At 38.0% G+C, this 20,150-nt stretch overlaps 1 protein-coding gene across 1 annotated transcript in view; it reads left to right on the plus strand.

Annotated features, from left to right (window-relative positions):
- The window catches only part of NUP210 (nucleoporin 210), a 67,706-nt gene that overhangs the window by 36,405 nt on the left and 11,151 nt on the right, over positions 1 to 20,150 (plus strand). The window contains exons 17-31 of the mRNA XM_009283287.1: positions 787 to 979; positions 1,290 to 1,396; positions 3,696 to 3,800; positions 3,934 to 4,035; positions 6,954 to 7,082; positions 7,791 to 7,918; positions 8,843 to 8,978; positions 9,305 to 9,367; positions 9,999 to 10,178; positions 11,558 to 11,638; positions 12,605 to 12,736; positions 12,944 to 13,102; positions 13,993 to 14,084; positions 15,582 to 15,756; positions 19,582 to 19,757. Coding sequence (XP_009281562.1) covers positions 787 to 979; positions 1,290 to 1,396; positions 3,696 to 3,800; positions 3,934 to 4,035; positions 6,954 to 7,082; positions 7,791 to 7,918; positions 8,843 to 8,978; positions 9,305 to 9,367; positions 9,999 to 10,178; positions 11,558 to 11,638; positions 12,605 to 12,736; positions 12,944 to 13,102; positions 13,993 to 14,084; positions 15,582 to 15,756; positions 19,582 to 19,757 — 1,958 coding nt within the window. The remainder of the gene's footprint in view (positions 1 to 786; positions 980 to 1,289; positions 1,397 to 3,695; positions 3,801 to 3,933; positions 4,036 to 6,953; positions 7,083 to 7,790; positions 7,919 to 8,842; positions 8,979 to 9,304; positions 9,368 to 9,998; positions 10,179 to 11,557; positions 11,639 to 12,604; positions 12,737 to 12,943; positions 13,103 to 13,992; positions 14,085 to 15,581; positions 15,757 to 19,581; positions 19,758 to 20,150) is intronic.

A 20,150-nucleotide genomic window follows, 5' to 3' on the forward strand; every position in this document is an offset into this window, starting at 1 on the left:
GTACATTTGTGTGTGTCTTATTAGTAAAGGCACAAACACTGCTGCTGTGAAGATATCTATGTAAGCATGTACAGCAAGTATTGTTCAGTGACATCAGATGTATTCAGCTTTGCAAATCTGAGTCACAATAAATGGACAATGCATATGTATAGATTATAGAGCATAAAGAACTTTCTTCTATATCCTAGAGTGCTGTCACATGTTGTCTGCTGAGTAAACTCTGTTTTGTCGTGTTAGTATTACCAGGCAGATATAAAAGTCATCCTACCTTCATAAAACTGCAATGTGTATTGAGTTGATGAGTCATTTTAAATAACTTCTCTGTAATGACAAGATAAGGAGATTTTTGCGTATTATAAGTCACTCCAGAGTTCACCTGTTTTTCTAGCTCCATTATGTGTTAGTTAGACTATATCAGTACACTGCTATCGCTAATGTATTTCACAAGATGAACACCAGAATTTTGAGCTATGCCTTCTGACAAATAGCAGTATTTTTCATTATTTGTTTGAATTCCAAAGATGATGTAGTTGAGCTGTGTGCTTCGATTTTTGTTTTAAGGTAATTCACTGGCTAAAAAAAACCCCCACCCTCCAACCCCCCAAAAAAACCCCTTGCAGTTGAAGTACAGCTTAATGACTTTGCATTGATGGCTCATTTTAATGAACATTACTCATGTAAGGAGTGTTATAATAAATCTCATGGAACTCAGCATACATTTTTTTCTTCTAATGATGAAAAAATCCTCTTGCATCTGTTCAGTTCAAAGTATTAATTCTTTTTCAGGTTCCTGTTTCAAATTATCGCAATCCAGTATTGGATTTGGCTGCATATGACCAACAGGGCAGTAAATTTGATAATTTCAGTTCTCTTAGTGTTATCTGGGAATCAACAAAAATGTCCTTAGCTAATATTGAGCCTGATATGCCAATGGAGCTGACTCTGAAAGAAGATGGAAGCGGTCAAAAGAAAATGCACGGTACGAATTAGTTTAAATGAGCGTTTCATTATTTGAAGAAGGTAAGGGTTAAATCTATTTGGTAATGTCTGAGCTTGATTAAAGAAATTACTGTAATCTGCAATCATATTTCAGCTTATCCTCAACATGCATTTTAAGTGTGTGTTACTTTAAAAAAAAAAAAAACAAAAAACCAAACCTAATGCCTAGAACCTGTCTTGAGAGAGAAAGTCCTTGTCTGTTTAGAGTGATAATGGAAGAGATTAGCAGTGTACATTTCACCTTTTTCTTCCCCATAATCAGATTTATTTGACTTTTTGTTTGATTCTAGGCTTACAAACTGTTCTAGTTCATCGTGAGTCTGGAACAACTGCCATCTCTGCAACTGCAACAGGATACCAGCAATCCCATCTCAAGGCAGCTAAAGTAAAAATACCGGTACTCAGAACTCTGTTTTTTGTTGCCATTTTCCTGTGATGCTTAATGTATAGTGTTCCTATGTATTTATATCCTCAGTGCATAGTAACGTAAAAATAAGGCAGCTCCATAGCTGATTCTGAAGACAGATTCATACCACAATGTTTTTATAATGTTCATGGCTTTCCCTGCTTTCCACTGCACTACGTGCTGCTATCCATAGCAAATATATCCAATTCCCTTTTTTTTTTTAACCATCTGGGCAAGGGGATTGCAAAGAATTGTTTCAGTTGGTTTTGTTTCGATTTAGGCTTTTTAATGAATTGGTGAATCTCTGCTGCTTGTCCTTCACTAAAGCAACCATGTGCTTAGTACAGCTGTCACTGGGGAAAGCAAATGTATTATTTTCACTGCAAAACTGGGTAGAAAGGTTCTGCATGAGCAAAGCAAGAGCTGGCTCATCCTCATATGGACCATATGTAAAATCTGGGCTCTGACTGAGACTTTTTTTTTCCCCCTCCATCAGTCTTACAGAAGGGAGAGACTACTCATTTCTACAGTGCCAGCCATAAGCCTAGGCTCTAATTTTACAAGTCATTAGCGACTCCCTGAAATGCTTTAGTTTATAGATATTCAACATAGGGAAGACTAACAGCAAAAAAAGTAGTGATGATGAACGAAGAAGGCAGATGTAAACAGATGGCAATTTTCTGTTTGTGTTGCTTTTCTTTTTTTTTTCTCAATATAAAGGCAGGTTTCAGCCTGTGGAACAACCTGACATGCATAGTAACTGACTCTTAAAATATCCTGCTTCGCTAAATTGAAATTCCGTTTAGTTTTGTTACGCAAGATTTAAGTGGGGTTTGACTATATGCAGTTCTGAATAATGTGCTATGAATATAGAGTTGAGACAAAGAGTAAAATACGGAGCTAGAGGTTACAGTATTTTTAATTCAAAGCAGGTAACAGATGGGCACTAGTAATGTGAAATATCCTATAGCCCAGATTTCTGTCAGTATGTCCAAGGTTTGGCATCTGGATAGTAACTTTCTTTGGAAGAAGATCTGTATTGCCAGTTTGTTCTTGTCTTTTCAGTGAAGTTTCCAGTCTGCTGTTGTTGGGAAGCGTTTCCACTGAAAAATTTGACTATAATTTAGTCAAAATTACTAGATGAGAGACACAGTTACTTTGCCACCTAAGATATTTGGTTTTGTATCTTTTTTTCTCTTATAAAAGTAGAGTTGTAATAAGAACACTTGGTGTTCTGCAATCATTTTGTAATTTACTGTGCTCTGCTTTATTAAACCAATATTCAATATTCTTTCTTACATGTAGAGATAACTAGAAAAGTGAGTTCTCTAAACTTTGCCTCAAGTTCAGAGAAGTTTATTGTATTTCAGTGTGGGATACATACATGTAAAATGGCATTGGAGTTCTCTTAAGTTCTAGTCTCTGTGCTTAAGTTTGGGAGGAATCTTTTTGATAGTTGAAGAGTAGTTGTAGATACCACTTCTGCTACAGTTACATAGGCTCATGTGTTGTTTCTTTAAATTAGGTAATTTGTCTACTTTTTTCAAATACTTTAGAAATGGGCTGCTATATTCTGCTTTCAAACCTGTCCATACTTCTTACAGACAAAAACTCAAATAAAAATTTAATAGGTGGTATAATAAGATGTCTTGATCATTGTTCCATGTTTAAGTGGAGCATCCTATTATTTCATTAGGGAAAGATGACATCCTTTCTACATCAAGGAAATAATTCTACTAATTAGGTGAAATGGGTACATAATACTAACTTCCTCTAAAAAACATTTTCCCTGTCTAAGCTAATGTTATTATGAGTGAATGATTAAACTTGCATCTGGTCCAGTGTCTGTGCACTTACATTTAAAGAAGAATTTCTTTTGGTGGCCTGCTAGGAAGAATCCTAAAAAGATGATCTTGAAGTAGAAGAAAACATTCTGTCTCTGCTTTATCATTTTACATGAACTTATAACGTGTCTCTGAGTTAATATCCTATCTGTGTATGTCAGCCTTGGCTAACTGATCCTGCTACATCTTTAAGGTGTAGGCCTTTGTTCTTTGTCTTGGTCAGAGATGCAGAATACAACGGCATGTCCTGTATATGACCTTACCTGTAGAAGAGAGCTAGCAGCTCAGCCAATTACTAGATCTTGTGGACATTCTATTAACCTAAACTTCTCCAGCTCTGGCTCTTTGTTCATCTGCTTTAAGCATCCTTCCCTGCATGTACAAGAGAGTTGCACTCTTTTCTGACTCTTAGTGTTTGTTGTAACAGCTAGAATTGTTTCTTTCAGTATGAACCTCTTCTACCAGTGTCTGCCACTATTGAACTGATACTAGTGGAAGATGTAAAAGTGAACCCTACTGATGTCTCCATTTACAATCACCCTGACATACAGGTAAGGAATTATTCTGCTGCTTTCTAACTGCAGGGAGGAAAACATAAAAAATTATATGATATGTGTAAGGATAAGTTTTAGCAATGTACTAGAAAGGTACAATCTAATTTTGGATGCTTTTCTGGTTTTGCAGGCAGAACTTTTCATCAAAGAAGGTTCTGGATATTTTTTCATTAATACCAGTGTTGCAAATGTTGTAAGAGTGGCTCATGAGGAAACTCAAGGTATTGCTTTGGTGAGTAAAGTATTTTGTTATTTTATGTCTTTTTGGCAATCTGAATATTATTCTGCAGTTTCATCACTACTGGTTGTTTTCCAGTACATGTGGATGGAGGGGCAATAACCGAATCTTGGATATGTCTGCCTGTTACAGTCAAGCTTCAGGCAGGGGATCTTTGCACTAGCAATTTCAGGTATAGTTTCTGGTATAGGAAATTGTTTCATAACAGTTGTGATGCATACATATAATCTGTACAAGATAAAAGCCAGTACCAAGTTGTTCTTCACCCATTACAATACTGCAGTAAAATGTTCCTGATTTCATAAACACAAAATGAAAAATAATGTGACAGAATTATTCAGAAGTGTTATAAAAAGAATTAATCAGTTTCTAGAATAATATTGGAATATTTGTTGTAGACCAGTACTTCTGAAACCTTCAAATTCTTCTTCCAGTGCTATTTCAGGGTATTTTGCTTATCGCAGTATTTCATCCTGATTTTGTGAATAAATAGCTATTAAATAGTTGATTTCTGATCTCCCTATTAAGTTTTTAACGCACTTTTCCACTAGAAGATGCGACTAAGCTACAGTTATGCTTCGCTTCATCCAGGCCCAGGATATGAGATGCATTCTACAGTGAACTACAATAAAACTATATATTTGCATTGTAGCTTTCATTAGACAAGAATTGGAAGTGACACAAGTTGTTTTAAAGTGTAGTCTTTACAAATTTATAGTTTACAGATTTATCTTGTAATAAATCATGTTGATAAAGTTGTGAAATAATGATGATAAAGGTGGATTTTTTTTTTCCATTGTTGAGAATATGGGAAGTATTGGTGAAATAATTTGATTGTCTCTAACTGTTGAAAGTGTAAGGTGGGAATATTTCTCAAACAGAGTCAGCTAGGCACAGTGGTGGGGTAAAAAATAGAAAAGATGAGCTTATTTTTGTACATTGTACACTGTTTCAGCTCTTAATAGTTTTTCAGTCAGATCTCCCTCATGGGTTTAGCAGTGCTTTAACTGATGTACACAAGATAATTTCAGAATAGAGCAGTGAACTTAAATAGTGGAACAGTGCCAGCAAGATAGGCTTTGTGAAGTACAAAAAGCGATTTATTTTAACTACCTGTCAGATTAAAGGAGAGAACTCCACTTTTTAACACATTTAAAAACCATTTAAAACAAAACAAACCCCCCACACTTTAAAAGTTTGCTAGTCCTGCATGCTATGCTTGAGTTAAATCCCAGTATTGCCTATGGATTTTTCTTTCTGTGGAAACCAGCAGAATGGTCTGTGTAGAAAATCAGCAAATTCTAGTCTGTGCCAGGATGATGCCATGGCAGGTATCAGTGGAGCCAAGTTGATACAGGATGGTTTGACAGTAAATTATTCTGAGAAACTAAATTCAAATTATCTAGAGCAGTGATTCTCAGACTTTTTACTGGGACTGCCAAGGATAAATTTTGTACCTCTTACCGTCTTTTTGACACGGCAGCTTTTCGGGACGTGAGTGGTAGCATGGGAGAAGAATGAATAGTGGTGAAATACACTGTATGCTAGGGAGCTACTGGACACCTAATAGGAGATGAGAACAGAAGAGGTAGCTGGGACAGGAAGAGTTTTTGTAAGCTGTAGTAGCCCTGCTTTCCCTTTTGGCCCTCTGCTCTGGTAGCTTCTTTGCTCTGGTCTCCCAGCCCAAACTGAGCTCCATTACATCCTCCTCCCCGTGGTTGTGCTGGCTACCTCCTCCTGGCCACATCCCCTTCTCTGCTTTCCATGGCTGTATGTTAACAGGTGCCCCCAGTTGCCTGTATTACCCACCCACTTTGGGAACCGCTGCTGTTCTGAAAGCTGACATTTATTAAAACTTTATATTCCTTTCTATTTTGAGGCAAAAGTAAGAGTGGTGCCCTCAAAGAACAAAATATCAGCCCTTTCCACTGCTCTTACTGCTAACTCCTGTAGTGCTGCCAAGTAATGATATGAATTAGATTAAATTCCTTTGAACTGGGGGGCCTGGCTATCCATCGCCCCTTGTTTCAAAGAGTTCATCTTCATAAGCCAGATGAGTGCATAGAGTAGGACACCAAACGTCTGTGCTGTCTCTGGCCAAAGTGAAGGTACCTGTGAAGGTGAAGAGAACAGTTGGGGTCGTCCCTGAGGTGTGTGACAAGGTCAGGGAAATTGCAGGAGAACTGCAAAGATGATGTGAGCAAGGGGTGGATGAATGGCCTCGAGAAAGCGTATAGAGACAACTTTGGGATTGGTGCATAGTTCTGAGGGCTTGTATTTGTGAGCAGAGGTCTCTTTTTCCTCATTGTTTGATTCTTGCTGTATTCTTAGAAGTGTAAGGTGTACGTTCTTTATATAAAAAATTAATAAAATAATAATAGTTGTATCAAAGAAATATCTGATTTGGCAATCATCCTCTTGGAAAGATCTACCACCAGATTTTGGCTATTCATTCAGATTAAAAGCAGTAACTGTAAAGTATGAATCTTATAGGAAGGAATATCAATGCTTTATAAGCAGAGTCTCTGCCCTTGATTTTTTTTTTTCCCCCCCTTAGCGTTTTGTTTTTCACTCCACTAAGAAAAGTTTCATTGCTCTGAATGATTTGTTGTGGGTTTCTTGTCATTCTGATGGCAGAAGGAGAACAACAGGATGCCAGACTGCTTCTAGATTAAGATATGTTAGTTCAATTGCTGTCCACAGGCCGTTTGCACTAGCTCAATAGTATGATATCTTTTACATACATTTTACAGCTTTGCTTTTACTTTGGTGGAAGAATTATCTGTGTCTAAGGCTTGGAGACTTCTGCATCCAACTACATCTGCCCTGAAAGTGATATAAATTTTATCCTATGAATGACAGACAAATGAAAATAAGAATTGCTATAATAGAATTTTCTTTTGGCATTGCAGGTGCATCCTCTGCTTCCAGGATCAGTGACAGTAATGATTCATGACTTGTGTTTGGCTTTCCCTGCACCAGCTAAAGCTGAAATTTATGTATCTGATATACAGGAACTGTATGTCCGAGTTGTTGACAAGGTTAGTGGCTTTGAAACCAGCATTATTAGCCGATCCAGATTGCCCTGATTCCTTGTGCTGATCACAAACATAAAGATGAGACATGTACAGGAAGATACGATGTAGTGGTTAGGGCCCTCTGCTGCAGTTGTATGACCTTAGAGAAATAGGTTGATCTCCCTGTGTTCCTGTTTCTCTCTCCCAAATTTATCCTTTTAGGTTGTAAGTATTTCAGAGTATCAAGTGTCTCTTGCTTCATGTTCTGTGTGGCAGCAATCTCAATTTTTGCATTTACACAGCAATGTTAATTCATACTATACATGAACACATTAATTTACATTTCCTGCTGTTTAAAGTGCATGTGCGCAATTCTTTTAGGAGTTTTGCCCCAAGGTCATTTTCCATATGTCATGTTTTAAAAATCACCAGGAAAAAAAAAGTCCAACTTGTTTTACTTGCCAGCTTGGGTGCGTCTTATGCAAAATAAGTGTTGATGTTTCTGGATGTTTTAATTATGCCCTTGCCAGCTGAAAGACCTGAATTCATTTATTTAATTTGACGCTTAACCATAGGTGGCAGGGATTATTCTTTAAAATCAGTGCTAATCTAACCTTAGGGCTTTATCTCTAATACCCTACTAAAAGTATAATACAAAATAAAATGAAAACATTTATGCTAATAAATAAGAATAGTTTAAATAAAAAATTACTGGACGTGACTGTGTTTCAGGTGGAGATTGGAAAAACAGTTAAAGCTTATGTCAGAGTTCTGGATGACTCTAAGAAACCTTTTCTGGCTAAATACTTCGCTGTCATGGATCTCAAACTAAGGGCAGCATCTCAGATTGTTTCACTTGTGTAAGTTAATGGATTTTTTTGTTGTTGTTAATCTGCGAATATGTTTATGGGCAGAATAAGCAAAAAATGAGTAAAGATATTGGCTTGGAGGCATGGTAGTATACAATGACTGAGTTTTTCTTTATTTTAGTTTTATAAAGTTTTAATTACCTGTTAGATGTCTTCTAAAATAGTTATTTGTCAGGAAAATTGCCTAAGCTAACAGTCTAAATCTTGTTGACTGATGAATGAGACTGTATTCGTACGCTATAATATTTCAAGGAGCCTTATGCATCTTGGAAGCAGTGACTTGGTAATTAATGTCAGGTGAAGAACTCTGTGAAATATGTGATGTTATCAAACTCCTGTCTGTTACTTAACCTGTTAGAAACAGGTAGGCTAAATCATCCGATTGCCTCGAAGCTCCTTATTTTCTAAGCTCTAAACACAATGATTAAAATCACAGAAAAAAAGTTTTTTGGACTGTTGATTTTTAGTGTTGAGATAATCAGTAAAAATAATTCGGCTTCGTATGGGGAAGTGTGTGTGTGTGTGCGTATTTGCATACACCATCCAGTACTGCTTGGCTGTATCTATCCCACTCCATTAAATAGCATCAAGGTATGTAATCAAGGCTTGTGCCGCTATTGTCCGTACTGGTCAAATTGTTAGTGGGTTCCCTGGCAGAGTTTTGGTCTGTACCAGCTAACACTCTGGTTTCATTTTCATTTCAGGTGTTTCATTTTAAGAGAAAATACAGGCTACAAAGAGCCATTTCATGATGTTAGATGTAGAAATGTGATGGTTACCTTAATTTTGCTTAAGACATAGTCACTTAGTCATCCTTATGATAAAACTGCTATGCACTAAACAAGTCCTTTGCATTTGTTATTCCTGTAACTTATTCAACGAACTTCTCTATTTTAATGTGTTTCTTTGCTACAGCCCACTCAGTGAAGCTCTTGATGACCATACCGCTGCTTTTCTAGTGCATGGGATGGCCATCGGTCAGACTAGTCTTACGGCAACTGTTGCTGACAAAAGAGGACAAAGAATCAACTCTGCTCCACAACAGATTGAAGTAAATAATTTCAGATAAAATATATGTGTAAACAAAATCTATGTTATGATAGCACAGGAACAGTATATTATAGTTAACTTATAGTATAGAAACTAATTTGCCAGAATGATCTGTTTATTTTTTCTGTCCAGAAGTTACCCAAATGCTAGTCTGTTTCAGATTTCATAGTGTTTTTTAACTGCAAGTGATGAGTTAAGTTTCTGCATGCTCAATTTACTGTAATTAAGCAAGTGAAGACCCAGTTTTACACTTTGATGTACTGTTTTGTGACATAATTTATCTGATTGAAATAGCGTGAACACAAGTATTCATACATCTATTTTTAGGTCTTTCCCCCATTTAGACTATTGCCAAGGAAAGTGACCCTAATTATTGGAGCCATGATTCAGGTAAGGCATCTTCTTACATATTTTCTTTTTTTTATCATTTCTATTTTCAGATAAATGTATATAACTTATTTTTCGGGAGTAGATATTCAACTTGGCAATTTAGCTGCATTCACACTGAATACTCCTTCTAACAAGAATAGTTTCATTCTTGAGCCACCTTCCATTTTACCATATTGCCGGATCAAAGGTTTTGTATTTATTTGTGTCAAGGGAGTGTCAGCTTTTCCAGTGTTAAATACCAGCACAGCACTAATAAATCTGTCACCTCCGTGAAATTAAGTATAGTGGGCAAGTTCAACAAACTGAAACACAGAGCAGAGCTGTACCAGGTGTGGTAAAGAGAAAGTGAGATAGATTTTTTTCTGAAACTTTCTGGGCTGGATGTAGCATCGGCCTGTCACGTTCTACAAAGCACGCAGTCCACTTTTGTGCTTAGCTCACGTATTTCCCAGTCTGACGTCATGCAGTGTGCAGGAGAAATATGCTCTGAGATGCCCTGGAAAGGTTCAGACAGCCTTTTCTTACTGAAGACGTTGTGATGCTGAGCAGGGAAGGGGTGTACCCTGTAACGTTAACCAGAACAAATATCTGATGGGTTAATTTTAGTTGTTCTGTGTGCTATTAATTATAGATCACTTCAGAAGGAGGCCCTCAACCTCAATCCAACATAATTTTCTCCATCAGCGATGAGAAGATTGCATCAGTGAACAGCGCTGGACTTGTCAGAGGAGTGGCGATTGGCAATGGAACAGTAACAGGGGTGGTGCAAGCTGTTGATGCAGAGACAGGGAAGCTTGTTGTGGTGTCTCAGGTAACATTTTATGGTACTGTTTGGAGCTGAAAGAGGCTCTCTAACTCACGGGTTTGGCTTAAAAGGGGCAAATAGTCTTTTTGCATTAGTCATGTTATCTTGTGCACTTTCCTGGTTTCCTTAAGGAGATGAAAAATCAGTGTTTCTTACTCTCTGGCCTGTGAACTTAGGCATTTGCTGACAGAGGTGATGCTTTCAACAGATGGCTAAATCTTGCGGTACCTTAAAACAAAGTTCTGCTGATAACCCAGGGAGACTTTATGCACAGTCAGTTTGATATCTTTAGAATTGATTAGATGGGCTTTTCTAGATTTACTAAAGAAGCCTTTCTAAAACAGCAGAAGGTTGTCCTTGCCTGCATTGCCTTACAGTTTAGCAGCGTCTTACGTCAGTAGAAGTCAGAAGGTAACTGTTGCCTAAGAAACCCATTGTCTCTTAAGCTACAGGCAGGCTGTATAGAAAGCTCTCATCCTGTGCTGTGGTCTGAATCCCATCTATGAAGTTCAAACAATGAATCCCTGATATTCCATCAGAATCTGTGTCCGTACAATTTCCTACTAGCTGAGCGTGAAGGGCTGTTGAGCAGGCCTATAAGGGAGCACCAGTCGCTGGGACTCGCGTGAGACTCAGAACAACAGAACTGGGCCAAATCTTACGGCTCTTCATTTGAGGTCAAGGCAGGACAGCTGCTGCACACCACAAAGCTCTGCTGCTTGAAAGATGTCACCAGAGGCCAAGAGGAGACAAAGTAATTAAAAAAAAAAAAATAGATATAGATATAGATATGCTTTGTAATGTGGGGGCAGCAGTCTGCCCTGGTGCTGTGGCAGGAAGCAGAATGAACTTGAAAGCTAAATTTCCTGCCCAGTGAGGTCCAGGTCTGGCCTTTCCTCCCTGGTATACAGTAGGAATAAAATCTATCAGGAATGTCAGGATATGTGAAGAGGAGACATCAGAGTATCACATATATCATCCCTTTATTCTTGATTGTCCCGTTTGCTGCTTACCATTTTCATTTCCTTCTAATTCTCTCAATGTCTTCCTTTACCTTCTGGGATTATTCTTCCCTCTTCTCCTAGGGACCCCTATGATCTAGTCCCTTGCTGTTAGTCACCTATTCATGTTGACTGTAATTTTGAGCAGAGCTTTTTTTTTAATTTAGGTGACATTTTTAAATGCCTATCAATTTACAAAGTTAATGCTTTGTATTTTTTTACAGCCCTACTGAATTATGTCCATCTGTATTATCTGTGATAAGTCACATGCAAATCACATGGCAGTAGTGATTAGATAATGGCAAAATAGTGGATAGATCCTCAAAGTGAAATCTAGTTCACATTTGACAAGTGCTTACAATGTCTTCCCTTCCTCCTTTTTAGGACAAAGTGGAAGCTGAAGTCGTACAGCTGACAGCTGTTAGAATTCGTGCACCAATTACACGAATGAAAACTGGTACACAGGTTAGTTGATTTGTGATTAGCTTTTATTGCCTTAAAATTTTGACCTGCCAGCTGTGACCATTCTGATTAGGTCATCTGATAATAGCACCCCAGCTCTCGGAGTGGTCACCTGCTCTGAGGGGTACCACTGCTGCTGCAGGAATGAATGTGCTGTCAGTGGAGAAGCTCCAGAGCTGAACATATTAAAACAGAAATCAGGGCAAGTTTACCTTGTACACCAGGCTGATTTTTCAGAAATTCAGCCCTACTGAAGAAGCATCATTTAATGTGGAAAAGGGTTCTCTCATCTTCATTCTATTTGCAGTGGAGACTTTCTTCCTTTGTATATTAAAGATCTCCAGTATGTCTGCTATATCCAGAACAGCAGATATTGTTCAAATTATCTTTTAATAAGTCTATTTTTTAAGAGTCTATATTTCCCCTATTAGTTACTCATTCAAAAATGGCTAGTGATTGTAGCTTGCTGGTCCCAGGTGAATGAATTGCTTTGAAGATTAAAAATAAAAACTTGAAAAATCCCTGTTTTGTGTTTACATGTTATGTTGTCTTAATTTGGAGAGTTAGAAGGGGAAGGTTGATGTCCAGAGCAGAGTTAATCAGGGAGATCATCTAGACAAAGATGTAGAGAACTTAAGAGTGTATGACTTAACTAAGATGAAGTGATTTGATGCTACAAATTGGACAAATGTATTATTGAACTCTTTTTCATCTTTTCTGATGGAAAACTGGTACTTTTTTTTTGTAGAGCATGTAGCAAATGAGAATAAATCTAAATTTACTTTTTACAACTTGGTGGCTGAGTCTTCTGCGTGATACATCCTTGCAACATACACAGTAGCCAAACCGTTTTCTTCATAAGAAATACCATCTCTTGATCACTGAATTTTAAGTTTAATTGTATTTGCTCTGTGCAGGTTTGGTTATCAGCCTAGAATTACTTAAGAAAGTTGGTTTCTCTATTTCTAGATGCCAGTTTATGTAATGGGCATCACCAGTAGTCAGACTCCTTTCTCATTTGGCAATGCAATACCTGGGTTAACATTCCACTGGTCTGTCACAAAGAGGGATACTCTGGATATCAAGACAAGACACAGTGAGGTAAATTGTGTGTGTGTCTGTATGTGGACTTGTGTGTATATGTATCTTGGGAAAAGGAAACAGCCACATAATGGGAGTTGAGAAAATATTGTTGCTTCCACTTACTCAAAATTAAAGAGCGCTTGTCAGCATTGGGTGTGGTGTTTCCTCTGTATCAATGTAAATTCTTTCCATGAGTAAAATTTTAATCACTTTCTCCTGTCCAAGGCTTCTTTTCAGCTTCCTGCAAAATATAACTTTGCAATGGATGTTTATGGAAGAGTAAAGGGAAGAACAGGCCTGAAAGTTGTTGTGAAGGTCCTTGATCCTGCAGCCAACCAGTTTTACAACATGGCAAGAGAACTGTCCGATGAAATCCAAATTCAGGTATGATGATGTTCCTCACAGTTAATGTTTTAATATCTGTTTCAGAGCTGAATTAAAGTCTGTATTTGAACTCAGGAATTTGAAATGTGAAGGAGTAGTTCCAGCTTTGGTTTATCTTTCAGCCCTTACTCTTGTTTGTGTAATGTTCTGCTGTTTGGAAGCCTCCAAGCTCCCCAAGTGTTGGTAAGGTTTACGCTGAACAGTCACACGCTGGTGTGATGCCTGAATGAAATTCAGGAGCTAGTTTTTGTTGTAGACCACCTGAAATTGAGGTAACTTGTGTCTTGTGGATAAGCAGTGTGAGAGCTGTAAAAGAACTTTGCTGCTATTGTTCCCCTCTGCACAATAATACTTCTTGTTTATAGTGGTTATCATACATGTCTATGCAAGCACGTTAATTTGGATCAGGAATTAGCTTCTGAAATGAATCTTCTGGTTGTTCCCACTTACCATGCTTTGAGGAGCAGTTTCAAAGTATGCAAACTGAATTCCTTTAGATGGAACAAAGCTGGAAAATGTGCTTGAGGAGTGCACCTCGTGGGCGTTCAGTTCATGGGCTCAGACTTGGGGTAGTCTAAAGTAACTTGGGTGAATGTGGGGTCTCCAACACCATTTCACTTGACAAATTTGCTTCTTTTTACGTACTGCTTCATAGTATAGCTATAGCCATAGAAATGAATGCTCTTCAGAATAATTTGTAGAAGATACTGCTTATCCCATTCTCAAATGTTCATGTTTAATTTTCATTTTTTTACCATATATATATATTACAAGGTAAAAAAAAAGTGTGTTATGGTTTTATTTGGGGTTTTTTGTTTTGAATGTGAAATAAATGGAAATAAATTACTTGCTGCACAGAACTCTAGGCTAAAATGCCTTTTATTTTCCAGGTGTTTGAAAAACTTCATCTAGTCACTCCAGAAGTAGAAGCAGAGCAGATCTTAATGTCACCAAATTCCTTTATTAAACTTCAGACAAACAGGTTAGTGATCAGTTTTCATACTGTGATTTGTGTCAACAGTTTATCAAAACCGTAAAGCAATTCTGTTCAAAGTAAGCTGTTTCAGTCTTTTAAAAAGAATATCACAGTACATCCTTATAATACACAACTTACCTAGTGATTAATGTATTTTATCTGTTCTCTGGGGCTCTGTCAAATCTTGTATTAGTTAGATTGTAGCTAGAAAATTCATTCAATATTTGGAACTTTTAGATCCTTATTTTAAAAGATGCTGAGCCAGTTAAAGCAGTAGCCTGCTTCCACTAGAGGGTTTTTTTATGGGCAAGCAGAGCTTTATGGAATATACTTCTCTATTTCTTACACAGAGGCTATGACTAGATTTTGAGATTAAAATGTCCTTTCCAAATGAGAAGTCCTTTTTACATAATCTGTTTTCAAAGACTGACATTTCAGACTCATTTCAGGCTTGAAATTTGGTTTTCCTAGCATAAGAATGTGCAGATACAAACAATAGGACGTACGCTGAGGGCGAGGCTTTAGATGCATTTACTTTTTAAGGGGAGGGACTGTTAGTTTCACTGGAGCTCCAGTGACCATGGTCATTCAGCATCTGCTTTTGAAACAGTTATATAGGAGCCCTGTCATTTGTAGTCACTTACTAATGTTGTTTTGCTGTCTCTTCTGAGCAGTTTTTCTGATTAATTAGTCATTAAGTTGCTAGATATCAGTTTGTACCTTTCTTTGTCCCATTATCTTAACTATCCAATGTTGGAGCCCCTATGTCTGAACTCTACCACCAAAAACAATTACACTATTGCCAAGGAAAGGGCAACTAAAATCCAGCTTTAATGCTTTTTTCCTAGGGTAGAGCATTTCTATCTCAATGGAGGAGCTTGGGAGGAAAAAAACATAATTTACAGATCTTTTAGAAGATGTGATAAGTGTTACTTAAAAGTAGCTAATGTCTCAGAATGCCCACTAATTACAGTTTATGTATTTGCTCACTTTATTAATATGCAAATACCACAGTGAGAGTTATTCCAAAAAATTAAGCTTGTCTACAAAACCATTTCCAGGAAAATGATGAGATCCACTTAATCAAGTCCCTGACTTTATCTCTAATACCAGCATTGGCCGTCGCAGACTAATTTCCCTCTGAATGTTGTTTACAGAAAATGACGGCAGAAGCTGCATGTTGCAGCCTTAGCCATTATTATTTGGAATCAACTTTACATCAGTGAATGATGACACTGCAGGGCAGTGGGTGGAAACTAGGTTTCAATACATGCCTAAACCCAGATAAGCCTTCTTCCAAGTGAGCTTCAATCAGAACTTAAACTTTTCTTTCTTAGACTAGAACACAGGCTTTTCAGCTTTTATTGCAGACGCGTTGAAAAAACACATACCAAATAGCAATCTTTTAGATTTGCATAATATATTGATGTAAATATGGTTTTACTCATTTAAGGGGGTCCCCCATTTTTTTGTTTTTCTGTTTTGTTTGTTTGTTTTCTTAAGGGACCGAGTGGCTTCACTGAGTTACCGTGTCCTGGATGGACCAGACAAAGTTCCTGTTGTAAAAATCTGTGAGAGAGGTTTCCTTAACTCTGGGTCTTTGATAGGGTCATCAACAATTGAAGTGATTTCACAAGAATCATTTGGGATCAACCAGACCATTGTAGCTGCTGTTAAGGTAGTATCATCTCTCTTTGCAGTTTTCTGTTAGTAGTATATCTTTACTACTGCGATAGGGATGGTTAACTGCACATTTTGAACTTCACTTCTGAAAAATGTGAAGTATAGTTAGTGTAATAGTCAGTTCTGAGCTTTGAAGAAGAGTTTAGTATACTAAACTAGATGGATAAATATTAAATCCCAGCAAATTCTTAAATTTGGTACATTTTACAAAAAAGCCTTTGTGTGCATCTGCCTTAAACTTTAAAAAAAGAAGTTTGTCCTAAAAATCTCTTAGAAGGCTGATAATTACAGCAGTTCAAATACAAAAACATGTTAATGTCATAAACACGCATTTTGCAGTGCATGAAAAAGGTAAATATCATCTGGAGTAATGAATATAAATGCAGCATCTGTTGTGAGGTACCAGATTTTCAAGATATTAGAGATGTAACTGTACACTGCCCAAAAGTTTCATTTTCTCTGCTGTTTCCCAGCAGTTCAGCTTTTACATATAATGAGAATCTCTGCATGAGAAAGCCTATCTTATCAGATGCAATAACTTAGCTGCTGTTGCCTGTATTTGGTGAGCTGGCAAGGAGCGTGTCCAAGGCTGCCCTGTGTGCCTTAGCTCCATGTGGATGCTTCAGGGAAGGACAACTGTGTAGCAAAACTCAGCAGTTTGTTTCCAGGCTAATGAAACGTCTTTCTTTCTCAAAACTTCATCTGTTGATTGAATGTTGTTATGTGAAGTCTAATGTACCTTACTGGTTGGGCACTTAGGACATAAGGAAACGTATGTCCTTCATTTCTGTTCAAAAGTCCTTGTGCCAAGAACTTCCTATATCCGGCAACATGAGCCTTGAGATACCCACTGCTCCACTTCCTCTTATCCCTTTTTACTCTGTCAGCATCTTTCCTCTGTTCCAGCTAAAAGAGAAAGACACATAATTGAGTGCTGACTTTATTTGTAAGTTTTATTATTATAATCACTGTGGAGTGGCTTGATAGGTTTTTTTATTTGAATTTTGTTTTTTACCATAATGTTCAGTTTTGTCTGTAGGACAGCATGTAGGTCTGTCCTCCTGGGTGGAGAATGAAAAAAGAAATGGTGGCATAGTTTCACTAATGCCACTCCTGCTGCTAGGTGGTGGCAGTGAATTTCTGCAGCTCTGTTATAGATGACCTTGTTTCTTCCCTTCACTGCTGGATCTGGCGAGTGAAAGACATCTAATGAGTTTGGGGTTGGCTCAAATGACATTTAGTCAGCATATAGTGGTACTGAAGTTAAATCCTCCCTTCGTGCATTCTTTCCGTACGCAGTTAGGATATTGGAGAACTGTGGAGTCAGTGCACTATGATATTAAGCTTGTGAGCTCTTTGTAGTAGCAACCGTCTCAGTTCAGCAACTTGTACAACTGATTTGTTTTCCTGTACTTATTAGGACTGTACTACTTTTATGGAAATAATATTTTTAACCTCACAGTAACCCCATGAGATAATATAGTGCTGCTGCCTTCATTTTATGGATGAAGAACTGAGAGAGAGTTTGAGCGGTTTTACTGAAGGTCATGTAGAAAAACTTGTGACAGAGCAGGAGATGAGCTTGAACCTGTTGTTGTCTCCTTCACGCCGTCCTTCCTTTCATAAGTTCTTGTTTTGTCTATTTACAACTGTACATAATTAAGAACCAAACTGCTGCAGCAGCATCACTTAACACTTAGACCTTCAACTTTGCTCAGAAAAAGACTAGCTTATATAAGCCAAGGAGGACAGTGGAAGTAAGGAGTGACAGTATGCTTAGCGTGGAAGCAAGCTAAGCAATTGCCTGTCCCAGCTATACTCAACGGATTTTTTTTTTTTTTTTTAAATAAAAAATACTTCAAAAACTGAGATGCTTTAACAGTAAATAGCTGTTTTCATCAATATTAAATTTAGCAGTTGTCCCTTGTGGGACAGTTTCTGAGATTTTAAAGTAAAGCAAGCTTGAAAATCTGTCAGGGAAATGGCGTTTTTGTTAGCTTATAACCTCAGCTAGCTGGGCAGATGACTATATGCACTGATATTTTAACTGACTATATCAGCCTGTGGAGTAGACAGTTGTATATACTGATATTCTAGCCTATTTTTTTTTTTTTTTTTTATTTCTGAGCTATCGGGTAGATGCTATTTGCTTGAGGCCAAACTTGTCCTTTTCTTTCTAAGTTTTGATGTGTACATTTTCAGATTGCAGAGTTTTACATTTTAGCTGAGCCTCTTAGGTCAGAAAAAAAGGGATTTTCCTACAAGATAAGCTTGAGGGCTTCTTTTAAAATAGTTTTCTCTATATATTTGAGGGTTTTTGCTTTCTCTATCCTTCCATTATTTATTTTCCAACAGCTGTAACAGAAAGAACAGATATAGTTCTTTTTGTTGGGTAATTTTGCTAGTTAACCTAGATAAGTTAATCGAGAATAATAAGTAATATGTTGTTTAAAAAACAAAACAAAAAAATGGTTGCAAAGTCTTTGTCTTCAGACAAACTTCCTTCATTGGAGTGTTACCGCAAAAATGCGGGAGTGTGCACATATGGATAATCTAGCAGACTTTTCTAAAGAATTTGCAGCAGAAGTCCCTAACTTCTATCTTGGTTGAGGAGAGGCACTGAGGCAACAAAATGCAGCCTGCTGACCAGTTTGGATTTTTCAGATGCCAGTTCTGACTGCTTTTGTCTGCTGCACTTAACTTCTATCAGCCCACGCCTCAGAGGACGGCCAGGCTGCAGCATCATACAGGCAGCAGTAACAAGACGAGTGTGCCCAGCGACGGACGGGTCAGAAAAACCACCCCAGCACACAGCTCAGGAGGAAGGATCGTGGGTGTTGTTCCTTCCCACCTCTGGCAGCCCTGTTGTCAGACCACTGTGGGCCTGTTTGAGGGGCAGCAGTTCGTAGTCTCTATGATGTTATGTGACAAGGATCACTAGCGAACAGCTTTGCAGCTATTGCTCATGTTTCCTCCGCTGGGCAAACCTTCGTTCAAAGAGAGCCAAGGCTGTTAGAAACTGCCTGTATTATCTTGTCTTTCTCACCTGGTGCAAGGGAACTGGGGAAACAGTGACCATTTCATCCCCTTACTCTCACATACATTGCAAGTTACTCCTGTTCTAGTAACTGGGGAATGAATTACACTTTATTTCAAGAATTACTGGGAGAGAAGTCTAGGGGCAACTTGTTCTCTTGCATATCCAGGGAGTCTTAACAGTTTTAATTTATAGGATAATAATGTAGTTTCTGAAGTATGTGATATGTGCTTCTACATCATTATTGCTTGCTTCAATTCCCAGTGCTATTAGAGAAAAATGCGAAGAAATATCTGATGGGAAGGTGTAAAGGAGACAGAAACCATTCTCAGGTGCTCAATGACCGGGCAAGAGGGAACGCACACAAATTGAAATACGTGAAATTGTCTGAACATAGGACAGCACTTTTTTACTGCGGTGGCTGTTGAACACTGGCACGGATTGCCCAGAGACATTGTGGAGTCTCCATCCTAGGAGATGCTCAAGACCTGCATGCACACGATCCTGGGCAACTGGCTCTAGCCCAGCTTGAGCAGGGGGGGCTGAACTAGACAATCTCCAGAGGCCCCTTTTAACCTCAGCTATTCTGTGATTCTGTGAAATATATGAACTGATAATAAAAGCGTCATGTCTCAGTACTGTCATATGGCTAAACATATAGCAAGTGGTTCATAAAGGAAGCTTTCTATATTTGCATAATAAGAACCATTTTAGATTACTGTTTTTATAGAGGCACCAAAAAAAGCAATTTGATTTTGCTTTTCACTGCTGATGTTTTTACAGGTCTACCCCATCTCATACCTAAGAATCTCCATGAGTCCTATTCTGCACACGCAAAACAAAGAGGTGTTATTGGCTCTCCCCCTGGGTGTGACACTGACATTTACAGTCCATTTTCACGATAACTCTGGAGATACTTTTCATTCGCATAATTCTGTGCTCAACTTTGCAACAAACAGGTAGGTATCTACCATGGGTGTTAATTACAGAGAACAAAAAAGGCCAAATACACGTAGCCCAGCCACAGCAGGGAACAAAGATTGTTCCAAAGATATCAAGTGAAGATATAGCTTGAACTGGGATTAGCAAAGAAAGGATTTTGTCTCTGTGGTCTTCAGAGGCAAAAGAAGAAAGGAGTTCTAGTTAGCAATCGATCGGTAGAAGAAAGGAGTTCTAGTTAGCAATCGATAATTCTCTAGCAAATGGAAAGTTGCCCAGATAAGCATGATCCCTAGCGGGGCCTGCTGGGGTACATTTCTGTTTTAAGTGACTCTGAATCATCAGATTGCATGCATCAGTGACCTATATAAACAATTGATCTTATTAGCATTTGCCTCATCTTGCCTCTTTTC

Source organism: Aptenodytes forsteri, unplaced genomic scaffold (assembly GCF_000699145.1).
Source record: "Aptenodytes forsteri isolate BGI_AS27 unplaced genomic scaffold, ASM69914v1 Scaffold870, whole genome shotgun sequence".
NCBI lineage: Eukaryota > Metazoa > Chordata > Aves > Sphenisciformes > Spheniscidae > Aptenodytes > Aptenodytes forsteri.